We start from the raw sequence: 20,837 nt of genomic DNA, 5'->3' as shown, positions 1-20,837 counted from the left end.
TCTTTTTTATTTCCTCATGTATCTGACGACCTGACACCAAGTTATTATTTTTCTTAACATCAGGCAATTCCTGCACAAATGGGTGGCACCGTGTTGGGACTATGTGCTACAAACTTGTCTATATTCCCTCACAAGGAGACAGGCTGTCTTGGGCTCAGGCTGAAGCTGCATGCGTTGCTGATGGTGGACATCTTGCCAGCATTCACACACACCAACAACAACAGTACATCTATGGTGAGTAGTCTGTTTGGGTAAGTTACCATATGGCAACAATTGGCTTCTGACTTGGTGGCAGACTGTCGGCTTAATGGTTGCTTAAGTACGTTCAACATGTTCTCCTTAACAAAAAATGTCATATGTCCTGCCATAACTCAGGCCTTTGCATCAGGGTTTTGGAAGCACTACTCCTTAATAAGATCACAATTATCAAACTGAGGGAAAAAAAGACTTGTCACAATAAGGTTAAGGGTGCGTGTAGGCAAGACATTTTAAAGTCTATTCAAAATGCCTATTCTTTTAGATACGGAAGATGCTACATGGTCAATATGTTCAATCCATTTCATTTTACAATTAGTGTGAACATCAATATATTTATAAGGGGTTACTTGTTCCAGGCAATTGTCATTTACAAAAATATCAATATTGGGATATTCACATCTAGCAAATTTTTGGGCTGAACCAAACAACATGCTTTTTTACTTGGTAGTATTAAATTTTAATCTATTCTCATTAAGCCAGTTTGATATTTTCTGCAAATCACGCAGTGGCGTATCCAGCGAGGAGGGGGGGGGGGGGGGGGGGGCAGGGGGGAACTTTGCCCCCCCCCCTGACTTTTTTTTGTCAGCAATGATTGAAAAAAAAATTTCGAGAGTTTTTTTGCCATTAATCCCACCAAAGAAATCCCGCTCAACAACCAATACAATGCAAAGTATGTATAATAATGGTCAGTTTCGAAGAGCGCCCCCATTTGGAAGATGGGTAACAGCCCCCCCCCCTCCGCTTTTTGATTTTACGGAGGCCAAGTGTCCGGAGAAAAACATGTGTACATTTCGGCGCGGATGTGCAGTTGCCCCCTGACAACAAAAGCTGGATACGCTGCTGAAATCACGGTTTAGATACAAGTTAATCTGATGAATATCTTTACTTGAATAAAAAATAGAAGTGTCTTCAGCATAATGGACAATTTTACCATTCTCAGTCACCGACGTGATGTCATCAATAAATATTAAAATAATAATGGGCAAATAATATCAAAAGTGTCAGGAGTGTTAAACACTCCTGACACTGTTTATATTTCAGTTATATATTTTGCTATCAGCAAACCGTGTTGAAGGCAATGAGTACTGGCCGGGACTGAATGACCACGATTAACCCCGAAAACTCCTAGTTGACCTTATTAATGTTTAATAATAATTAATAAGTAATAATTAATTAATGAAATATTAATATTTTACAATCATTTTACAATCAGCAAACCTTGTTGATGACAACAGTGAGTACTGGATTGGACTGAATGACCTAGTTTCCGAAGAGACCTATACCTGGATTGATGGAACTGCTATAGTCAGTTGTTTTTCAGTATTTTTTTTTTAAAATCTTTTTTTATAAGATCAATAGGTAGATATAAGAAGTACATTTAGAGCTTTGATTAAAGGGTTTACTCTCTTCACTATCTCTAGGAATAGGAGATTCAATCAGCCCAATTGAGTGCAATATCACTTTGACAACTACAATCGTGAAAAAGCACAAAGCAGCATAAAGAGCTGCCCACTGTATCATTTACTGTTACTTGTTAGTACAACTTTATTTAAAGAACCTGTTACTGACTCAGAATGCTATCATTAATTTACTGTCGTTAGATGGAGAATTATTTCGTTTAGTAATGGATAATGGTTGACCTGTGAGATAGACATTGAAAGTGAGAAAATCTCTGAATATAATCATTGTCAAGTTATTATTATTTTTTTTTACATAGGACACTTATTACTGGGTTTATAACTGATAAAATTACTTTTCAAATAGGCACATTAAATCTTGATCCAGTCGTTTATGATTTTTTTTAATCATTTGCGTTTGTCTGTCAGGAAGTTTTCTTCTGGAATACAAACAAAAGTCCAGCTGAACCAGATGGAGGGCAAGGACAGGATTGTGTCTTCATTTATACCGATGAATTAAGCGGAGAAAGGACTGACATCAACAACGCATGGGGCGACGATGGATGCAATACGAAAAACAACTTCATCTGCAGTCAACGTGAGTTATCTCTCAAAGTCATTAGGTGACTGACATCATGCGCTGCTCTATTAAAAAAATCAGAGGAAAGTCATCATTGTATGTTAAACTTCTTTGAAACACTTTCCACCAAGTCAAAGACCTCTCAGTGTTTTATTTATTTACTTGAACTCATGAAAGGCAGAATTACTATTTGTTTTCAATACTCGTGGTAAATGAAGCATGGATGTACATAAAGCACTGGAGTCATTTGACTCAATATCAGCGTAATTTGCTATTTTCATATTATTAGAGCATTTCAGAAAAATATATGACAGGTTGTATGATCCTACTGTTTCTAAAGTTATTTGGCAATATGTTTGAGCAGACAGTATTAGTCTTCTCTTGGTATTTTTTGTTCGCGTAAGTATCCGTGTAAGCTTACCCATTTTCCAGTAGCAAGATAACATTGACCCACGAAATACTTCATTGGCATGCCCTTTCCTCTTTTCCGTATAATATACTTAAACGCATACACCTACTTTATTTGATATTCATGTCTCAGTAGCATCCTTTATACTAGTGCCAACCATCAGCACTCAGTGTATCACTGCTGGTCAAGTACCTGTATCAGTGACGTGGAATGAAGTTACTGGCATCGATAAAGAAACTGCGACTGTCATTAGTGTAACTTGTCAAGATTCTGAAGATGGAATGGATGTGAACGTTACTGGAGGAATCTTTGGAGTTGGATCTCATTCTGTCATCTGTATTGCTCGATTCTCAGATGGGAGAATGGAGACTGCAATACTCACATTCAATGTAACAAGTAAGTAACACCAGCATCATTAACCACCTGACACTGTCTCAGCAAAAGGTGACGATCGAGTTTGAAAATACATAATCAACATTATGAATAATGTCATCCGTACAGTATCACCGTCTCTAACCCTGTCAACCGTTGGTGAACAGTTTACCGATGAGGTCCAGTCAAATGCATCAGTAACTTGGCCAGCCGTCACTGCGACTACATCTGATGATCAACCCATCACATGTACAGACTCATCAGAAGATGAAGTCAGTCTAACAGGAGGTGTGTTTGGAGTTGGATCTCATACGATCAACTGCACAGTGATTAATGATGGCGGATGTATTACATCAGAGAACTTCACATTCAATGTCACAGGTAGGAAACCAATTCCTTTTTAACAAAAAATAACAAAGATTGCTGCTGAATGCAAAAGACTGAATAGGGAAAATACAGCACTGTTGCTGAGGTGGTTTGCCCAATGAGGTTCGAACAGTCAAGTTTGCTTGGGGATAAATCGATGCATGATGAGTCATTTTACCTTTCGCACTTCCCCAAATCCAGATCGTTAGGTAGCCTTAGTTTCTGGCCTAGCCAACATCACTTGTTATGCAACATGTTGATGTTCAATTATCGGGAAATTGTTCTTGTTGATTTGACATCATTATGGCTCATTGTGCGAAACATTCAATTTTCAGTCGGTTGACATTTACAGGGTGAGTAAGGCCAAAAAAAAAAATAATCGGTCTCTAGTCAGACCGAAGTTCCGGAATTGATGCGGCGACGCCTTTTCTTTTTTTTGGTGGCTTTTTTTTTTCAAACTTCAATTGTACAGACAAGGTGGGTACTATTTTTGCTTTTTTGTGTCCTCATTATACATTGATGTCCTCCATCATTTGCCTTGGTGCCCTTTATCATTTGCCTTGGTGCAATTTCCCCATTCCTTGGTGCTCCTTGGTACAAAAGTTTGAGGAGGCGCGGCAATAGAGGGCGCTGTTGTAGCTTCCGTGTTAATTTGAAGAAAAAAAAAGGTTGACGCTCATGATTACAATCGACGCGCGCACTGATCAATGGTCCCGACATTTGGGTTTCGTTTTTTTTACTCGCCTTGTATCCCCTGTCACTTATTGCAAGGTGTAACGTTACAAGGCACAGTGATAGTCAGCAGAGGATGCCTCACTGTCAATTTTAATATTTGTTTTCATTTAATCATAATCATTACAGTTTGTTCATTGGGATGTTTAAATGGAGGAACCCTGAACTTACAGACATGTCGTTGCGGATGTGCACTGAGTTGGGTTGGACCTTCTTGTACAGGTAAGTGAAAAAATAGGTCTAAGATGTCACAGGGATTTTTTAGCCATGGATGACATAACTATGATATTCAGTTTTGCTCACCACCAACAGTTTAACCTACTATTAACCCAAAACTGCCCCATTAAACCAAAGTGTAGATTAAACTTGCAAGCAAGTTATATAAGAATATATAAGAACCCGCGTACCAAATCTCTTTAAGTACGTTTGCTGGGTATTGGTGTTTAAGCGGTAGTTCAAAACCACCCACGTGACCGGATGTCGACCAATAGGAATATGTTAACTCGGGTAAAGGCTAAATTATTCACTTTAATCGTGAAAAATGTCATTCTTTCTAATTTATTATGACGAATACGACATGTTAACCTAGGTTCATAGTAGATTTTTTTTCAGGATATTCAAATTGATTAATAATAAGCTTACGCACTTAATTGATCCGACACAATGCTAATCATGTACAATCTGTCATTGGTGAAATAAGTCAGAGTTATGCAAATGGGAACACGGTTTCAAGTTAAGGTGTAAAGAAAATCCTCTGAAATCTATTCTGACAGTGCTAATGATCATCTTTTCCAAACAACCCATTAATATATTGGTTGCCTTTTGTGATATACCCTGTAAATATTTGTACAACTAATGGTTTATGTTGCTGTCATTGGTACGCGTTGTTCACAAATCTACTGATAAATGCAAGGATGTTCAGATCTTGCACTTTTACTTATTGATTTTCTTTTGGCACAGAATGTTCGTTGTCTGAAAATAGCTGTTTGAATGGTGGATCACTGTCTACTGAATATTGTCAGTGTATATGTCCTGCTGAATCATCAGGTGTTACTTGTGAGGGTAAGTCTGTGCAAAGCAAATAATGGATTGATTGATTTAAAAACAATCCTTACTTTAACCGTCTTTTCACCAAAGCGGAAAGGGCAAAATGTTTTCTACCTCGTTTCTATTGTTTTGAATCCATAATGTGCCATCCTACTTCAAGTTATACATATGCAGATTGTCTTGAAATACGTGTTGGTATATTATTATCGTCTGAGAACCTAGTCAGACAAAACTTGCATGTGTGAAAGATCTTGGCTAATGGCATCATTTTTGGAATTGCACATATTCCTGAAGTGCGTTATGAAGGGCAAAACTGGCCATTTTTAAAGCCAAATCGCTTAAATTTGTATGTGAAATCTAATCTTGACTCAGTGAAAGGATGTAACTTTCAAAGACAAAATCTTATATACTCTTATTTCTTATTTTTTAATTCCATCTGATTTAATTCATCTGTCATTTTTTTTTCATTCTACAGTGAAAGACCCATGTATAGCTACACCTGATCCATGTTCTGAGATGACGGGTCAATATTGTGTACCAGACCCCTATGAATCCCCTGATGGATATCAATGTGAATGTCTTGAGTTGGATGGGTACTTCCTTAATTCAGATACAAACACCTGCACAAGAGATGGTCAGTTGCAGCTTATTTTGTTACACTATCTGCGCATTGTAACTCTAGGGACAGTCTCTAAAAATGGAAGGAACCTGTGAAAATTTGAACAAAATTAGCAGCCATTTCTACAATGTGGTCAATAAACAGATCATTTCATTTCATTTCATTTATTACATTTTCAGGTAAATAGAACAGCACAATTCATAAAGAAAGATACACTACATTAACAATAAAAACACACAATAAAATCTGCATTAAAAATTCACAATAAAATAATTAAACACTACAACAAGTACATAACCACTGACGGACTAATTTCATTGGATAAAAAGCAAGAAAAGGTTGAAATTAATCTAAATGTGTACACAATTCTTATCTTTACCCAAGTTGCACGGCATAAATGGATGTTGAATAATGATATTCAAATTCAGATCTTATTTTTCTGAATATAAGTGTTGATGTTATACTGTTTTGATTGTTTTTCCATCACCTTTTTCTCATTGGTTTCTAGGTTTCAAGTCTGTAGTGGTCATACTGACCGTCCGGGGTATAAATGGAACAGCTATTAAAATACAAATAGACTTCAGCGATTCGAACTCTGAAGGCTCTCAGGAATTTTTAGCCACAATTGCCAGAGTGGTAAGTCACACCTGAGATATTTACTCGTTTTGTTAAAACCAATTAGTTGATATGCAGCTTCCATAATTAATCCAGACTATTAAAAGTATGCCACTGTATTGTGCTTATGTAGCTTAGTTGATGATGCACCTCAAGCAAAATTATGTCACAAGGAATCATGTTTTGGAATTAGAAAAAGATTATCATACAGTTTAATGACATGGATCTAATTAGAAAATTCAAGAAAATCGAATCGTAGCTACATGCTTCTCAACTCCCGTTTGGAAGCACTGACTTGACTTAAATGATACGTCCACATAATTTTAATTGGTGGATGATTTGATTTCCTTTGTTAAAGACAGTAGTTTGGTAGCAAGTCGGGATATATTATTGTATCCGCGCTTGTAATATTACTGTCAACCACCAACAGTTGATTACCTTAATAATTGTAGATCCATGCACATATTATATCTGTCAGTCCACTTCAAATATCAGTATACTCGGTCTGGTTAGTCTACTCATGGAGAAATATTCCTCCATGATTTACTCTAACTTGGTCCATCAGCAGATAGTTAACTCCAGCATAGTTATTGGGACAGACAGCAAGTCATCTGTGTTTAATTCGGTCTTATAATTCGAGCTAACGAAATCTTGAATATTAAGGTCAACATATTTGTTGCATTTCAGATCCAGTTTGAGCTTCTAAATAACACAGCAACCAGAGACATAGAAAGTGTTCGTGGTGTTCTTCTTCATGTTGAGTCGGACAGCGTTGTGTTTACTGGTGTAGTTAGAGCGGCAGCTATTTCTACTGTAACTGTTAGTATAATCCTGGATGTGCTAACAACTAAAGCAGCCGAGGGAATATTAACTGATGGAGTGACCACATTACACATAGATCCAGCAATTACTGTCAAAGGTAACGCGGAGAATCTTATTGTAGGCCTACAGACAGATGTATTGCTATTAAAACGAAGGTAAATCTCAAGTGTGAATACATTATACAGCCAGGGGCGGCAGAACGCTTTTCAAACTGGGGGGACACACAAAAGGGCCACTTATCAAGAAATGGGGGCACCATGAAATTGAGAGCCCTTCGGCCTCCGCAGTGGCGGATCGAGAACATAATTGTCTTTTTCTTAGGGTGGGGGAGGGGGGCAAAATAATGTGGTCCCCCAAAAAGTGGGTTCAAGCGGACCCCGAAAATAAGAAAGATTTTCGATGCTCTGCGGTGCGATATGAGGCAATTTCTGTCCACTTTAACTAATTTTGGTGAAAGATGGTGGTGTACGTATGTGGCTGCCTTTTTTGTGGCGAAAAAAAAAAAAAAAAAAAAAAAATTGTTTCGTTCCCCCCCCCCCATTGGATCCGCCCTTGCCTTTCGGCATACAGTACACCCTCCGCCCCCGGCCTTCGCAGTTAAACCTCTCTGGGTCCGCCCATGAATTTGACTTGTTTAATATGTAGAGAGACCAAATTTTATATCGAGAGAGGGACAGTGTTTTTTTTATGGCCAGCTTAGTGACCATTTTATTCCCGTGAGAAGTACTATAATTTTTAAAGAGGTTGTGGAATGCTCGAAGACGCATCGTGACGTAATAAACAGGACTCCCTATGCAGCGTAGTATAAACGAGTCCTGTTTATTACGTCACGATTTAGTATGTCTTGTTTGCTGCCCCCAACGACGACCTTTACACAAATTGCACGTTCGGGTCGAAACAGGACCTGAAAAACAGCTCTCAAAAGTACCTTTTGTATTCATTTATTTCGTTTTTATTTCATCACACCTTAGGCTACATATACCCGAAAAATGACGGAAATGTCTTCGAGCACTCCACAACCTCTTTAAATGGGCACACTTTTAATGTTGCGAGTTGGGCACTGATACAATAATCAATTGAGTATTTGTAGTATATGTCATTATGCTTTCATGTGTACGTTTGAGGGGCACTTTAGTTTTCATCTCGAGAAGGCACATTACCGCGAGAGGAGCAATTTTGTTCGCCAGGGAAAATCTGGGTGGGGGGCTATTGCCAATTGACACAATTACAACACTATTTGTCTCGGAAAAAATCAAAAGTAACTATATCGTCCTACTAAATGTTTGCAAAAATTCTGAGGTGATTTCATTAAGAGTGCCCTCCTTGTTTTCTGCAATCTAGCCGCTGTCATACCACATTGCAGTCCTTTGAGAATTCATTTCATCTGTAATTCCAGATACCAATGATTGTAACCCGAACCCATGTGTGAACGGTGTATGTGAGGATGGTATTAATGCCTACACATGCATTTGTGCTGCAGGATACGCTGGGAAAGACTGTGAAATAAGTAAGTCCACCAAAACAATAGCATAGATTATTGAATTGATGTCGATGAATTTCCGTTTATAAAACTTCAATTTAATCCCAAATTTGTCCCTTGAGACCCCACTCACATGGCATGTGATACATGTATCGTACGCTATACTATCTGACCCTATAAGACGTCATTTTTTGTTGACAATAATCCATCTTCTGTCAGGATATTGTATTGTCAAAGCTCAATGAAAAATTGTGCATGATAGCAAATGCTTCAATGCCAGTGTTAATTTTGTAATAAAGTTCTATTTGTAGGCATGTTGCATCATAGAGTGTTGATTTTTATTGTATAGAGGTAATTAAAGTATTGAATTTTAGTTTTCATGATTATTTTCATGCACTTTTTTCATGATTAGAGATTGGTCATGAGGACATCACTGTTATTCTTGTGGCTGCAGTCAGTGTGTTGGCTACATTACTGGTTGTAATAGTCGTCATTGTTATCTGGAGGAAGATGAAGCAAAGGACTCCTCATCGCTCTAGCTTAGCTATGGAGATGGTAAGTTTGGTTTAAATTGATAATAAACCTTATGGGTTTCAGGTGTCCCAGAGGGTACCTGTAATCAGACCCTCCCAAACAATTGTCTTCTAAATCCACCGTAAGGTTTAAAGTATATGGTTGAAAAGTATGGAGAAGAAAAGAAAAGAATGTCCTTGGCTCGATGAAATTGTTACTGTGGGCAATTCTTCGGGCGTGGATGTTTTTCGTGAACGGTTGTAGATTTTCTTAACATATCATTACTTAGACAACATCATTGCAGTAGCTATTTTAAACTGAAGATGTGACCATAGTACAAGTGTACAAAAGTACCAAGTCCCTGGTATCACAGGTGAGGTACATTGCAGTCAAATCTGGCATCCTCTAACAAACAGGCGCAGCTACCTCCTCAGTGCCTTTGTTTTCAAGGTTTTGCATGGCACTGCTCACTGCGAATCAATTCTTGCGAATATTTCCATAAATCCTCGTCATCCTGACTCGCTCACATTTCGCCATCTCTATGCTCGTACTGAGTCCTTGTTTCACTCGGCTTCCCATCGATTCCCCAGATTGTGGGACACTGTTCCACCTGAAACTCGGGATGCTGCTGTAATCTGTCCTCTGCCAACATTTCTCCGTCAACTTCCTAGACGTTCACTTTTGGTGTATGCAGGTCGTGATTATATAGGCCCTGTTATACTTCCAGTCCCTGTTCTTTGTGTTTGATTTAATCCTCTTTTCTTCGTTCATCATACGTGGGGCAGCATGCTTCCGAGCAACAGTAATTCAGTTTACTTTTGTTGTCCCTGGCCCGTATGTTTCGTCGTTAGTTTTGTCCTTTGTTTGTTAATACTTCCCCTTTCATGGCCTAGATCCCCTCCTGCATACACCACCCTCATTCGTTCATTAATTAATTCATTCTTTTTTTCAGCCAGTCAGAGTCGGTTCCTAGTTGCTCTCTTCTACTGTTTTTTTTTGTTATTTAATATGTTTTGTTATTTTATTTTATTTATTTAATTTTTTTATTTTTTTTAATTTTTGTATTGTCTACTTATTTATTTATTGATTTGTTCGATAGTTTGTTTGTTTACTTCTTTATTGTTTTTTTTTTGTTTTCCTTAATGTTCATGTATGTTGTTTTGGGTCATATTTGTTTGTAAGATTTGTCCTGGTCGAATAAATAATAATAATAATAATAATAAATCTCAGTCAGAACCTTTCAAAATTGAAGTTTGTAAGACGCACACCTCATTTGTACCAAGGCTATAAAACTTCCAAAGATTGTGATTACTCATATGCACATGTTTTGACACAAGTATGTTTAAACATGTGCACATTTTTGCTTCACGGGTCTGAGTCCACCTACACATTTTCGGCTTACCTTATTTTGCCAAAGAGACTTACCCGTGAATATCTACACTTTGCTGGGTTTAAACAGTGGCGTATTTTCACCTTTTACTTCAGTATTCCTGGCGGACTCAATCACATTCCTATCACTCAGTTTATTGCTGAATAGGAAAGATGATGTCATCACGTTTGTTCTATTTCACCTACCCCCTCATTCTGTCTGTTTTCTATGTCTCTTTTTGATACCTCTAATCGCTGCAACATAATTGAACTAATCCTGGGTTTTGTTTTTATATCTTACTATTTCTCATAGGTACCAGAACATGCATCCCGCAAGCCACAGAACAATATGCCAGCTATTGGTTTGGTAAGTAAGTTAATCCTCAATATATAATAGTAGACGTACACGTGTATATACCCTTCACTAATCGAAGGAACTCGGAGTTTCGTCTTTGGACAACAACAGCACATCTAACATTCACATATTTTACTGTTCAGTGTTGACTGGCCGAGAGTTAAGCCTGGAAACTAATATTGCGCTTTACTGTCTTGGACTGAAATGAGGTAGTATTAAATATAATTTGAAACTTAAAAAATAACCACTTAAGTTTCACTATTTCATGTTATTTTACATTTAATAACCAGAGATTGAAAGACATAACCCAGTAATTTGCTTTCGCAGGATTTAGTCGACTACGATGACACCGCTGAAGCTGAAGGAATAGTACCATCCATCGATTATGAGGACATTGGACTTCCAACCTGGGCTGCAAGATGGGAAATTCTGTGGAGAAACCTAGTTGTTGACGAGCAAGTACTTGGAAAAGGCAACTTCGGAGAAGTCAGACTTGGAACTGTGAATATTGCTGGAGAGAAGACTAAGACTGCTATTAAGATTCTGAGAGGTATGTCAAACTTTGATTTGTTAGATTGCTGGGGAGAAAACTAAGACTGCTATTAAGATACTCAGAGGTAAGTCAAGCTTCGATTTGTTAGATCGCTGGAGAGAAGACTATAAGACTGCTATTTAGATACTCAGAGGTAAGTCAAGCTTCGATTTGTTAGATTGCTAAGGAGAAGACTAAGACTGCTATTAAGATACTCAGAGGTAAGTCAAGCTACGATTTGTTAGATTGCTGGAGAAAAGACTAAGACTACTATTAAGATACTCAGAGGTAAGTCCAGCTTTGATTTGTTAGATTGCTGGGGAGAAGACTAAGACTACTATTAAGATACTCAGAGGTAAGTCCAGCTTTGATTTGTTAGATTGCTGGAGAGAAGACTAAGACTGCTGTTAAGATACTCAGAGGTAGTTCAAGCTTAGATTTGTAACATTGCTGGAGAGGAGACTGAGACTGCTATTAAGATACTCAGAGGCTCAGTAGTCAAGCTTTGATTTGTTAGATTGCTGAAGAGAAGACTAAGACTTCTTCTTAGACACATTTACCCCGAAGTAAGTCAAGCTTATATTTGTAAGATTGCTGGAGAGGAGACTAAGACTGTTATTAAGATACTCAGAGGCTCAGTAGTCAAGCTTTGATTTGTTAGATTGATGAAGAGAAGACTAAGACTTCTTCTTAGACACAATTACCCCGAAGTAAGTCAAGCTTATATTTGTAAGATTGCTGGACAGGAGACTAAGACTGCTTTTAAGATACTTGGAAGTACGAAGATTTTTTTTATATAGGAACTACGAAGATTTTTTTCTTCAGTTGTCAGACACTGGATGATATAACTACGTATTCTACTACACTTCCAGAGAATATTATTTTGATGTCCCACTTTTAAAAAAATAAATATTGATTTGGTAGTACAGAATCTACCTTGAAATTAAACATTTTTCGTTCTCTTTTGATTAATCGGCCGATGAGCACACATGTCTACTCTGATGACTATTATTATATCATTGTGTCTGCAGGCAGTGCATCAACCGGCGAACAAGAGGATTTTATGAAAGAATTGCGAACCATGACAGATATCGGCTACCATCCCAATGTTGTCTCTCTCTTAAGAGCATGCTACCATAAAGGTAAGCATAGCAGGCGACATTTGGTAGCAGCTCAATACCTTATCAGTCTGAAGTTCTGGCTTTACTTGGCATAATTTTACCAGCACTGTCTTCGATGTACAAAGCTTGCAAGAAAACCAGCAGCCTGTTGGGGCTGTGACTTAAACCTACATCTTCTTCTTACTAGTACTGATGACATCTTACCACTTGCACACCTAGCTAAATTGCTGGCAGGTATTGGTAAGCAGTCGTTTCATTTTCAGGGTGATACTTCTATGAACAAATGGTGACTCCTTTAATATGACTCAAACGTGATATTTTCCTGCAAATTAATCCATCACTAATTTTACCTTAAATGGATAGTGACCAGGGACAACCTGAATACTTATAAAGAGAGAGAGTTACCCATTTCTTTCCCAGAATTATGTTTTCACCATGCATAACATGCATGAAACAGGAATCAACATGTGACCATTGACCACGATTCAGTGATTTCATTTTGTTTTCATTTGGCAAGATGTCCTGTATGTTGCTATGGAGTATCTTCCCCATGGTGACCTTCGTACCTTCCTGAGATCCACTCTGTCAGAGTCAGATAGTAATCTCACTTCAGATCATCTGTTGAAGTTCGCTCTGGATATTTCTATGGGAATGCAACATCTCTCTCGATCAGGAGTAAGTTGCCAAGCCCCCACATCTGTTTAATAGCAGTATGCTTCATTTACGTCTCCATGGGCTTCCCTATGGACCTTATTCACCTTAAAGCCATTTTGATCGGGTTCCCTGAATGTATTTTATTAATTGTGAACTGTTGAATGGGATGGTGCCAGACTATTTTGTCATTCTATAGCCTCACGTTCATGTTTTGGTGGCTTAAAACATTAGGGTATGTGTAATTACAACTTTAAGATTATTCATTAGAGTAGACTGGTATTATGCAATTATTTTATGTCATTGCTTTCATTTCTCTTCGCAAGTTCCAAAATAAAGATTTTACCTCACTTTAAATTCAATATGGCCGACTCATGAAAAAGGCCCACTGGTGGCCAAGAATATACTTGTTATGAAGGGAAAAGCCGCTGAAGATATTTGATGAAAGAAAGTCATTCATTTTTAACTGACTTCGATTTCTATTTTCAGGTGATTCATCGCGATTTGGCTGCAAGAAATATCCTGCTTGGAGAAGGATTAGTTGCTAAAGTTTCTGATTTCGGACTTTCCCGGGTGGAGGATATTTACGTTCAGATGTCAATGGTAATTTAGATATTGTATTGTTTGAATCATAAATCAGCCTGTCAATTTGTCGTGGATTTATGTAATTGATTCTTGATTCATGAAATAAAATTCTTGTTGCATGCTTTGTCCCAGCTACTTCAACAACCACTCTTCTTGTTGCAAGAGGGCAATTGAACCATAAAATAATAGTGCATGAAATGTTATTCTTCGGCACTTTACTGATACCTGTTGACAAAAATAACATCAACATTAACAACAGTTAAGCTGGTTTTTCTTTTCTTTTAATGTCTGTACTTATCAGAGACGTGTTCCCACTCGCTGGTTGGCCATTGAATCGTTGATGAATCAGACCTATACCACCCAGAGTGATGTGTAAGTTCAGTTTCAGGAAAGAAATGTGCCTGATAGTTTCTTCAGAATATTTCAATTTTGTTGGTAATTTTGGACAAAGGGCGGGTTTTGGGGTTCTCTGACAACCACATTTATGCTACGTGTTGAGGAGTTCTACGTTCAGTATAAACAAAGCAAATATACAGTGTGTCACTCTCTCAATTAGACAAGTGTATTATTTTAACCTTCGTTATCGATTCTAATGTCATTAAATCATGAATTTCAGTTTTGAAATGGTTACCACTCCATACCCCTATATTTTTCATTGTGTAAGTATACTGTAGTGTTTTTTTTTTTCAAATGAAAGAAATCAACGTTTGCAGGCCATATTCATCTGGATCATACATCCTAACCATTCCCCTTATGTTTGTCATATATGACTAATATTGATGTATTATTCATCGTTCGATTTTGTATTTAAATACATGATGTATTCCTTTTATTAAGTACGTTGTTATTGTTTTCTTTTCAGGTGGTCATTTGGAATTGTCCTGTGGGAAATAGCAACTCTAGGTAAGAACAAATCATAAAAAAAAAATTGTCTTCGGAAAACTTTGGGATATATTATTTTGATCGGGGCTTAAACAGAGGAAATAAATGTTCTTTGATCATAACATTAATTCCAATTTAAATTGAGATGAATACTTGCAGTTTGAACTTTTCAAAATAACCTTCACACATATAGTTGATTTTTATAGATCGCACAAGAAACTCATTATGGTCTGCAATATCCAGTGGTAGATGTTAAATCGTATACCATAATAGCTTAAATAAACACACAGCCCAAGTTCTACGGTTGCAATTAATGCATTCCAATTTGTATTTGTATTGACAGGGGGAACACCCTATCCAGCTATCAATGACACAGCATCGTTGGCAGGTCGGCTAAAGGGAGGATATCGAATGCCTCAACCAAGCAACTGTCGCCAGGAAATGTAAGCTCAGATACATATCTTTTCATTTGCTACTAATAACCATTTGATTATGAAACATCAAAGAGTTAGTGTTTTTACAGCCATTAAATTTCCCAATTCGCCAGATAGTATTTGCTTAAACATCGAAAATTTTAATGTACTACATTTAACTAATGTTTAACTATGTGTTTGATATTGCTGTCTGAATAAACAAATCTAAGCCAGAAAGTAGCAATTTCTATTCAGAATTTGATGTTTTCGTGATATGCCAGTGTTAAGATTGATACAAGGTTTGACTGTATATTACATGCTTGTCCCTTCCAGATACTCTGTGATGCTTCAATGCTGGGATGACAATCCCAACAACAGACCCTCCTTCACCGACTTGGTGTCTATACTGGGACAAATGGATGACAATAAGATACAGCATGTGAGTATGCAGCTTTGTATTAGATTACTGCTGATGCTGAGGAAATTGCATTCATTGCAAAAACACATTATCCTGGGGATGTTACCTCCAGCGATACTTCACTGCGTATTCCCCCCCCCCCTCAAAAGAGAGCAATGTTTGTTTATTTCAAGGGCCTTTTATATGCTGTGTTGCAATAGGGATAAGACTTGGTGCGCTCAAAAGAAATGTCAATATGACAATAAATACATTATGAAAAGCAGTGAGCCTGTATTCTCCTGGTATATGTCATTTGACACTCCCACTCACTCAATTTGGGATACTGGGCAGCATTTGTATCCTACAACATATTCCACGTTGATTAAGTTGATATGCTTAACTGTCTACTGACTAACAAAATAAGAAACTTCGAGACAAAGCATTTAAGAGCGGCTCATGAAGGAAATTAAATATAAATGTAACATGTTCAGATTAAGCAATTGACTAACTAAGAGATTAAAACAAAATCGAAAGCAAAAGCTGTCAAAACTCAAAAATCACTATTGTGATAAGCTGACTGAAACTATGACGCATTACAGATAACTCCAACGTTCTTTTGTTTTTCATTTACAGACATACATGACGGTGGACTTGTCTCACTATGTGAATTCCAGTGTCATTCGGAGAGGGCTCGATGACAGATAAGATAATGTCACGAGGTTGCAAAACCATATTTATCTCCACGGTGCTACTGCAAACTTAGCATCTAAGGATACATTTAAAGTGAAGATGCACGTTTGAAGAATGCCCGCTCGCGCTCCCCCATCCCTAATATGACATTTCAGTTACACAATATATTTAACTTTCTAGTTTTGAGGGGATTGTATACAAATATGCGTTAGTTGAATTAGTTGAGTGGAAAGTACTACTTTATTGCGATTTAAATTTTTTTTTTTAATATAATGTGAGATAATTACTGCAATTTGTTACATATATCTACTTCTAAAAGATATACAATCGCGCATTTTATTCGTGTATGTTTGCTGTATACTAATTTCAAGTTCAAACTATAAATTTAAAGCACAAATACAGATCAATATTTTTTATATACATATTTACTCTTAGCCTTCATGGTTAGGTGTTTTTGTAGTCATATGAACCTCTTACAACAATATTTGTATCATTCATCATGCCTGTTGAGAAACGTAATTGTTAGTTTTATTGTAGTAATCGTTATTTTGTAAATAGTAACTTGAATTAAGCCAGAGTTCATCATTTACAGCTATCCAAAACGTAACTATAGCGTAATTATTGTTGAAACACATACTGGGTTGAAAGATAGTAAGGGACTAAACTCCCTGTGAAATTATTCTTTCTGGCAAGCTGTCATTTTGAAGATATCAACGAAAGAAGGCCTTTCCAACGGTGCGTTTTATGACGCACTGTTGGAAATTTCCGTTATTAGTTCGGCTTTTTTTATTTGGCGAAGCGCGCGCAAGCGTTGACACGACGCACACGTACATGTATACGCGCGCCCTGTTGCTATAATTCGTCTGATCAGTGCGCGACATCGCGTAGTTGCAATCGGCTCAGTGAGGACGTGTCTTGGACGCTGAATTCAGGCCCAATTCAAAACATGATTGGCAACTTTTGATGTGAATTCGAGATCCTAGAATGTTGTTTTTCTCGAAATATACAGCTGAAGCTGAGCTGAAACTTCATCAGCTTTAGTTGTACAGCACCCTTCTTTAGATTTTGAGCACTTATGTTGCTTCAAACGAGCAAAGGCCTAAGCGTCGCCGTTGTTAAACTAAATCCGTTTATGTACTTGGACGCTACAACAGAGCAGTGAAATTCATGCACCCCTCCCCCCCAAAAAAACATGGCCTTTTGAACGTTGTGTTTCTCAAAAACTATGCTCAGTATGATTAAAATGGTAAATTATAATGAGAATTATAATATAATTGTAATGAGAAATTCTAAACTTCATGTCAGTGAAAACATCGTCAATTCTGGTTACTGGTAAAGCTGACCTAAAAGTTGGGAAGAAATCGTTCGAAAACGTCCCAAAATCTATACATATTTGTCTCAATTTCTAAAAATCCTCCCAATTTGTTATTTCACGAGTAGTTGAACACTTGTATCATCTAAGCATATTCCGAATTTTAGCTTAATTTGTTGTTGCAAATGCTTGTGTTAAACCTTAAGCTGTTTACATTATCAGCTTTAAGCTATTAGATAGTTCAGAAATGTATTTTGCGTAAAATTATCCTTACTAAACTGTTATAATGTAGCTTATGCAATTATTTAATATTCCTGCAATTGCATGTCAAATGTTGTTGTACTGTTTACTGTTCACATACAATGAAGCTATATGACTGCACTTGCCTACATGATGTGAAGAGTCACAGGAGTTCAAAATGAACAACTTGCGTAACTATACAGGTCACGCATAATATTATATTAAACGTATAGTTAATGGTAGGTCTACAGTGAACAAGATCTACTCACCTTGACTTGCACCAAAAGAATTGACCTAACGCCAAAGAAACTTATTAAGTTGCGTCTGGGAACAAGACTTTAGATGCATATGTCGATGGTGCACGTGTCTGTCTGATCTGGCCCTCTGAATTTCCCCGCCTCCAAACAGTAATGTGGGCGTATTTTTGTGTGCAGCATACGTCGTATTTTAAAACATCAATTAAACCTATCCCAACCAACACAAATATGTAATGAAAACTGGCAAGGGTTCGAACCACAGATCTTCGATCTATAGTGCACTGCATCATCCACTTGGCCACTGTGGCAGCTCGACGACGTGCCGTTCTTTGACGTGCTTTAATGTACATGTACATGCATTAGTGAGTGATAGCAATGGTGTGACGTCATTGTCATTTTCTTATGAATAAACATCGAACTAGCTGAATAATCATGATCCATTGACGATGTGTGCTGCAAATAAAAACAACGCGTACCGCGGGCTGTTGATGCGCCAGCCTGTTAATGATTTTTGTAAGCGGAGGGGTATATGTTTCATCTGCGTTTTGGCTTCAAGTTCCTTAGCTGAGTTAATTTAGTTCCCCGTCATAACAAACTCAAGTACAACCTTGGCCGTGGGCAGAAACAAGATATCGGCAATGTATTTTTACTGGGTTCTGGGGGTAGGTGCTAGCCGGGTTAACGGGACATTACGTCCTGGATTACCCTTAGGCCAGTCGCGCGTTTTAAACGAAATAATGTTAATTGGAAAGAGCATTTCAAAGTAGGATATAAACGTCCACACAACCATCCTTTAAAAACTGGGCGTTTTGTGTTATTCTTGCGAGAACGGGGTCAAAATTTTGACTCGAGAGCTGTTGGGTGCCAATTTTTGATATATGATTTGATTTGATTTCCTTGCAATTTCCACAAGAATGACACAGATAAGTTTGGCAATGTATAAAGGAGGAAGGCAGCGGGCACAAACATTTTATTGGGGCTTCTAGTGGAGTTTTCAGCGCAGGGATTGAAATTGGGGCAGGGAAACGTCCCCCGACCCCGCCTCCGTCAGCATTTTTGGTACAAAGACGGTTTTAATAGTGAGATTTGGCACACAGTCATACTCTGACTTTGAGCCAAATGTCATGCTTGTATAATCAAAGGCAGAATCCTCTCCGCCGTACTGTAAGACGATATACGGACGTCGATACAGTTACATCTTCATTTTGCGCCCGGCGTAAAAAGATGGATAACGCCATGCACTGCTTCATTGACGCGTGTGGTGCTTTTCCCCGTGTATTTCTAAAATCCATTTTTGGGGAGGGAATTTAAAGCAAAAACTTGAAAGATTTGTCGTTAACACTGCTAACTCAATTGTTCTCTAACCCTGTCTCCAATCCAGCCTTGTTTTAAAGCCCCGTTTACCTCTCTCAATTGTTCCCCTTGTCTTTTTCCAATAGCATTGCTCAGAACTTATACTACGCAATAAACAAACCCGAAAGTATCCCTAATCATAGGAAGTCTATTCCCTCGAAACAAAATAATGCAGACATGAACGAGGACATAACATTTTTTTTCTACGGTAAAAATATCATAACTCACACTTTTAAAGAAATATTAGCAGTAAAATAGAAGAAATTACGATAATACAATGTACTCCCATAGCAACTCGTGTACAGTTCTACTTCAGCTGTTATTATTTTAAAGATGTCACCGATCCGTACAGACGGGTAAGGAAGAGGTGGCCGATTGCCAAACTCAGCTAGTAACCTGAACTAAATTACAGTGTGCAAAACTAACAGTTTATCTAACAGTATTTGCAGGGCAAAGCAACAGTGTTTCGGAGTGCGAACTTTCGAAATTTGGATGAGAACTATCTCCCTGTATATACACTTTTGTACATCTCGCGGTCGTTTTAGGTCAAACATTTATTTGAAAAGGTTACTCCTATAATGCCAAAAAAAAGTATCCAGTTTCTTGTATGCGCGCGCGTCGCCGTAGCCATGCGCGTCGGCAAAATGAAAAAGTTTTTTTTCCATGAAAGATGATGTCTCAAAACCGCCAAACTCACTGGTTTGACTGGAATCCTGCTGCTGCACAATTTAAACGTGTTTTTAGATGGGGTTATGATCGAGAATAAGCTTAATGTGGCCTCTCTGGTCTCCCATAATATTTGCACTAAGTTTAGGTTTAGTCGGGCACCATTTGCAGTCATCAGCCCACATTTGAAGCAAAAAAAAAAACAGGTAAAAAAAAAAAAAAGCCGCGTCGCCGCACCACTTTTTGGGCAAGCTCCATACCAGAAAACGGAGACTTTGGCCTAATGTTCACACGCAGATTTACTATTGGAAATTAAAGATCGATTTAGGCACGTGACATGAATGATGTAAACTTTGGCTTTCCTCGGGCTATTCACAATGCTGTGCGCCACCAAGAGTTTGCCACGGAGAGTTCATTTTTCACAGTGCATTGTGGGAAATGGTCGACAAAATCGCAGCGCGGGGCATTTGAAATTGTTAGTTTTTTTTCCGGTCAGTAGTTTCGTAAGCGTCTGATACGAGTATTTGTTTGCAGTTTTTCTTTTTTATTTAACATATGGTGTTTTTCTTCGTAAGGAGACAGAACGCTATGCCCCAATCTGTAACAAATTAGCTCATATACGAGGCAACATACTTATACGTCTTTCTTAGCTATTTTGCTTTCATCTAACCCACTACTTTGCACCATTGAATTTGAACTATAAAAATATTGCCTGTACAAAACTACATTTGACAATAATGAGTAAAACATTAATGTACACCTCATTAAGACAAGTACTTGAAATAACTAAAAGCAGAGTCATTGT

The 20,837-nt window shown here is 37.7% G+C and overlaps 1 protein-coding gene across 1 annotated transcript; it reads left to right on the top strand.

Moving 5' to 3' along the window:
* Positions 1-78: 78 nt before the first annotated feature.
* On the top strand, positions 79-16,878 carry LOC119741336. Its single transcript, XM_038217087.1, has 21 exons — positions 79-234; positions 2,085-2,253; positions 2,780-3,040; positions 3,146-3,397; positions 4,244-4,336; positions 5,075-5,176; positions 5,637-5,795; positions 6,289-6,416; positions 7,083-7,314; positions 8,614-8,724; positions 9,110-9,252; positions 10,892-10,945; positions 11,261-11,483; positions 12,497-12,607; positions 13,104-13,261; positions 13,727-13,840; positions 14,124-14,194; positions 14,685-14,725; positions 15,048-15,147; positions 15,451-15,556; positions 16,148-16,878. Exons 1-21 carry the CDS (start codon positions 79-81, stop codon positions 16,217-16,219), a joined length of 2,856 nt encoding a protein of 951 aa, XP_038073015.1. The 3' UTR covers positions 16,220-16,878.
* Positions 16,879-20,837: the final 3,959 nt, after the last annotated feature.

The sequence above is a fragment of the Patiria miniata genome, unplaced genomic scaffold, assembly GCF_015706575.1.
Source record: "Patiria miniata isolate m_02_andy unplaced genomic scaffold, ASM1570657v1 HiC_scaffold_5, whole genome shotgun sequence".
Classification (NCBI taxonomy): Eukaryota; Metazoa; Echinodermata; class Asteroidea; order Valvatida; family Asterinidae; genus Patiria; species Patiria miniata.
This window is presented reverse-complemented; position numbering and strand designations above follow the sequence as displayed.

Bases quoted from the DNA above. Each gene is read 5' to 3' on its own strand.
- LOC119741336 (XM_038217087.1), top strand. From the start codon at position 79: ATGGGTGGCACCGTGTTGGGACTATGTGCTACAAACTTGTCTATATTC. The intron at 4,337-5,074 runs GTAAGTGAAAAA...CTTTTGGCACAG, and splicing joins GGTTGGACCTTCTTGTACAG to AATGTTCGTTGTCTGAAAAT. The intron at 13,841-14,123 runs GTAATTTAGATA...TGTACTTATCAG, and splicing joins TTTACGTTCAGATGTCAATG to AGACGTGTTCCCACTCGCTG.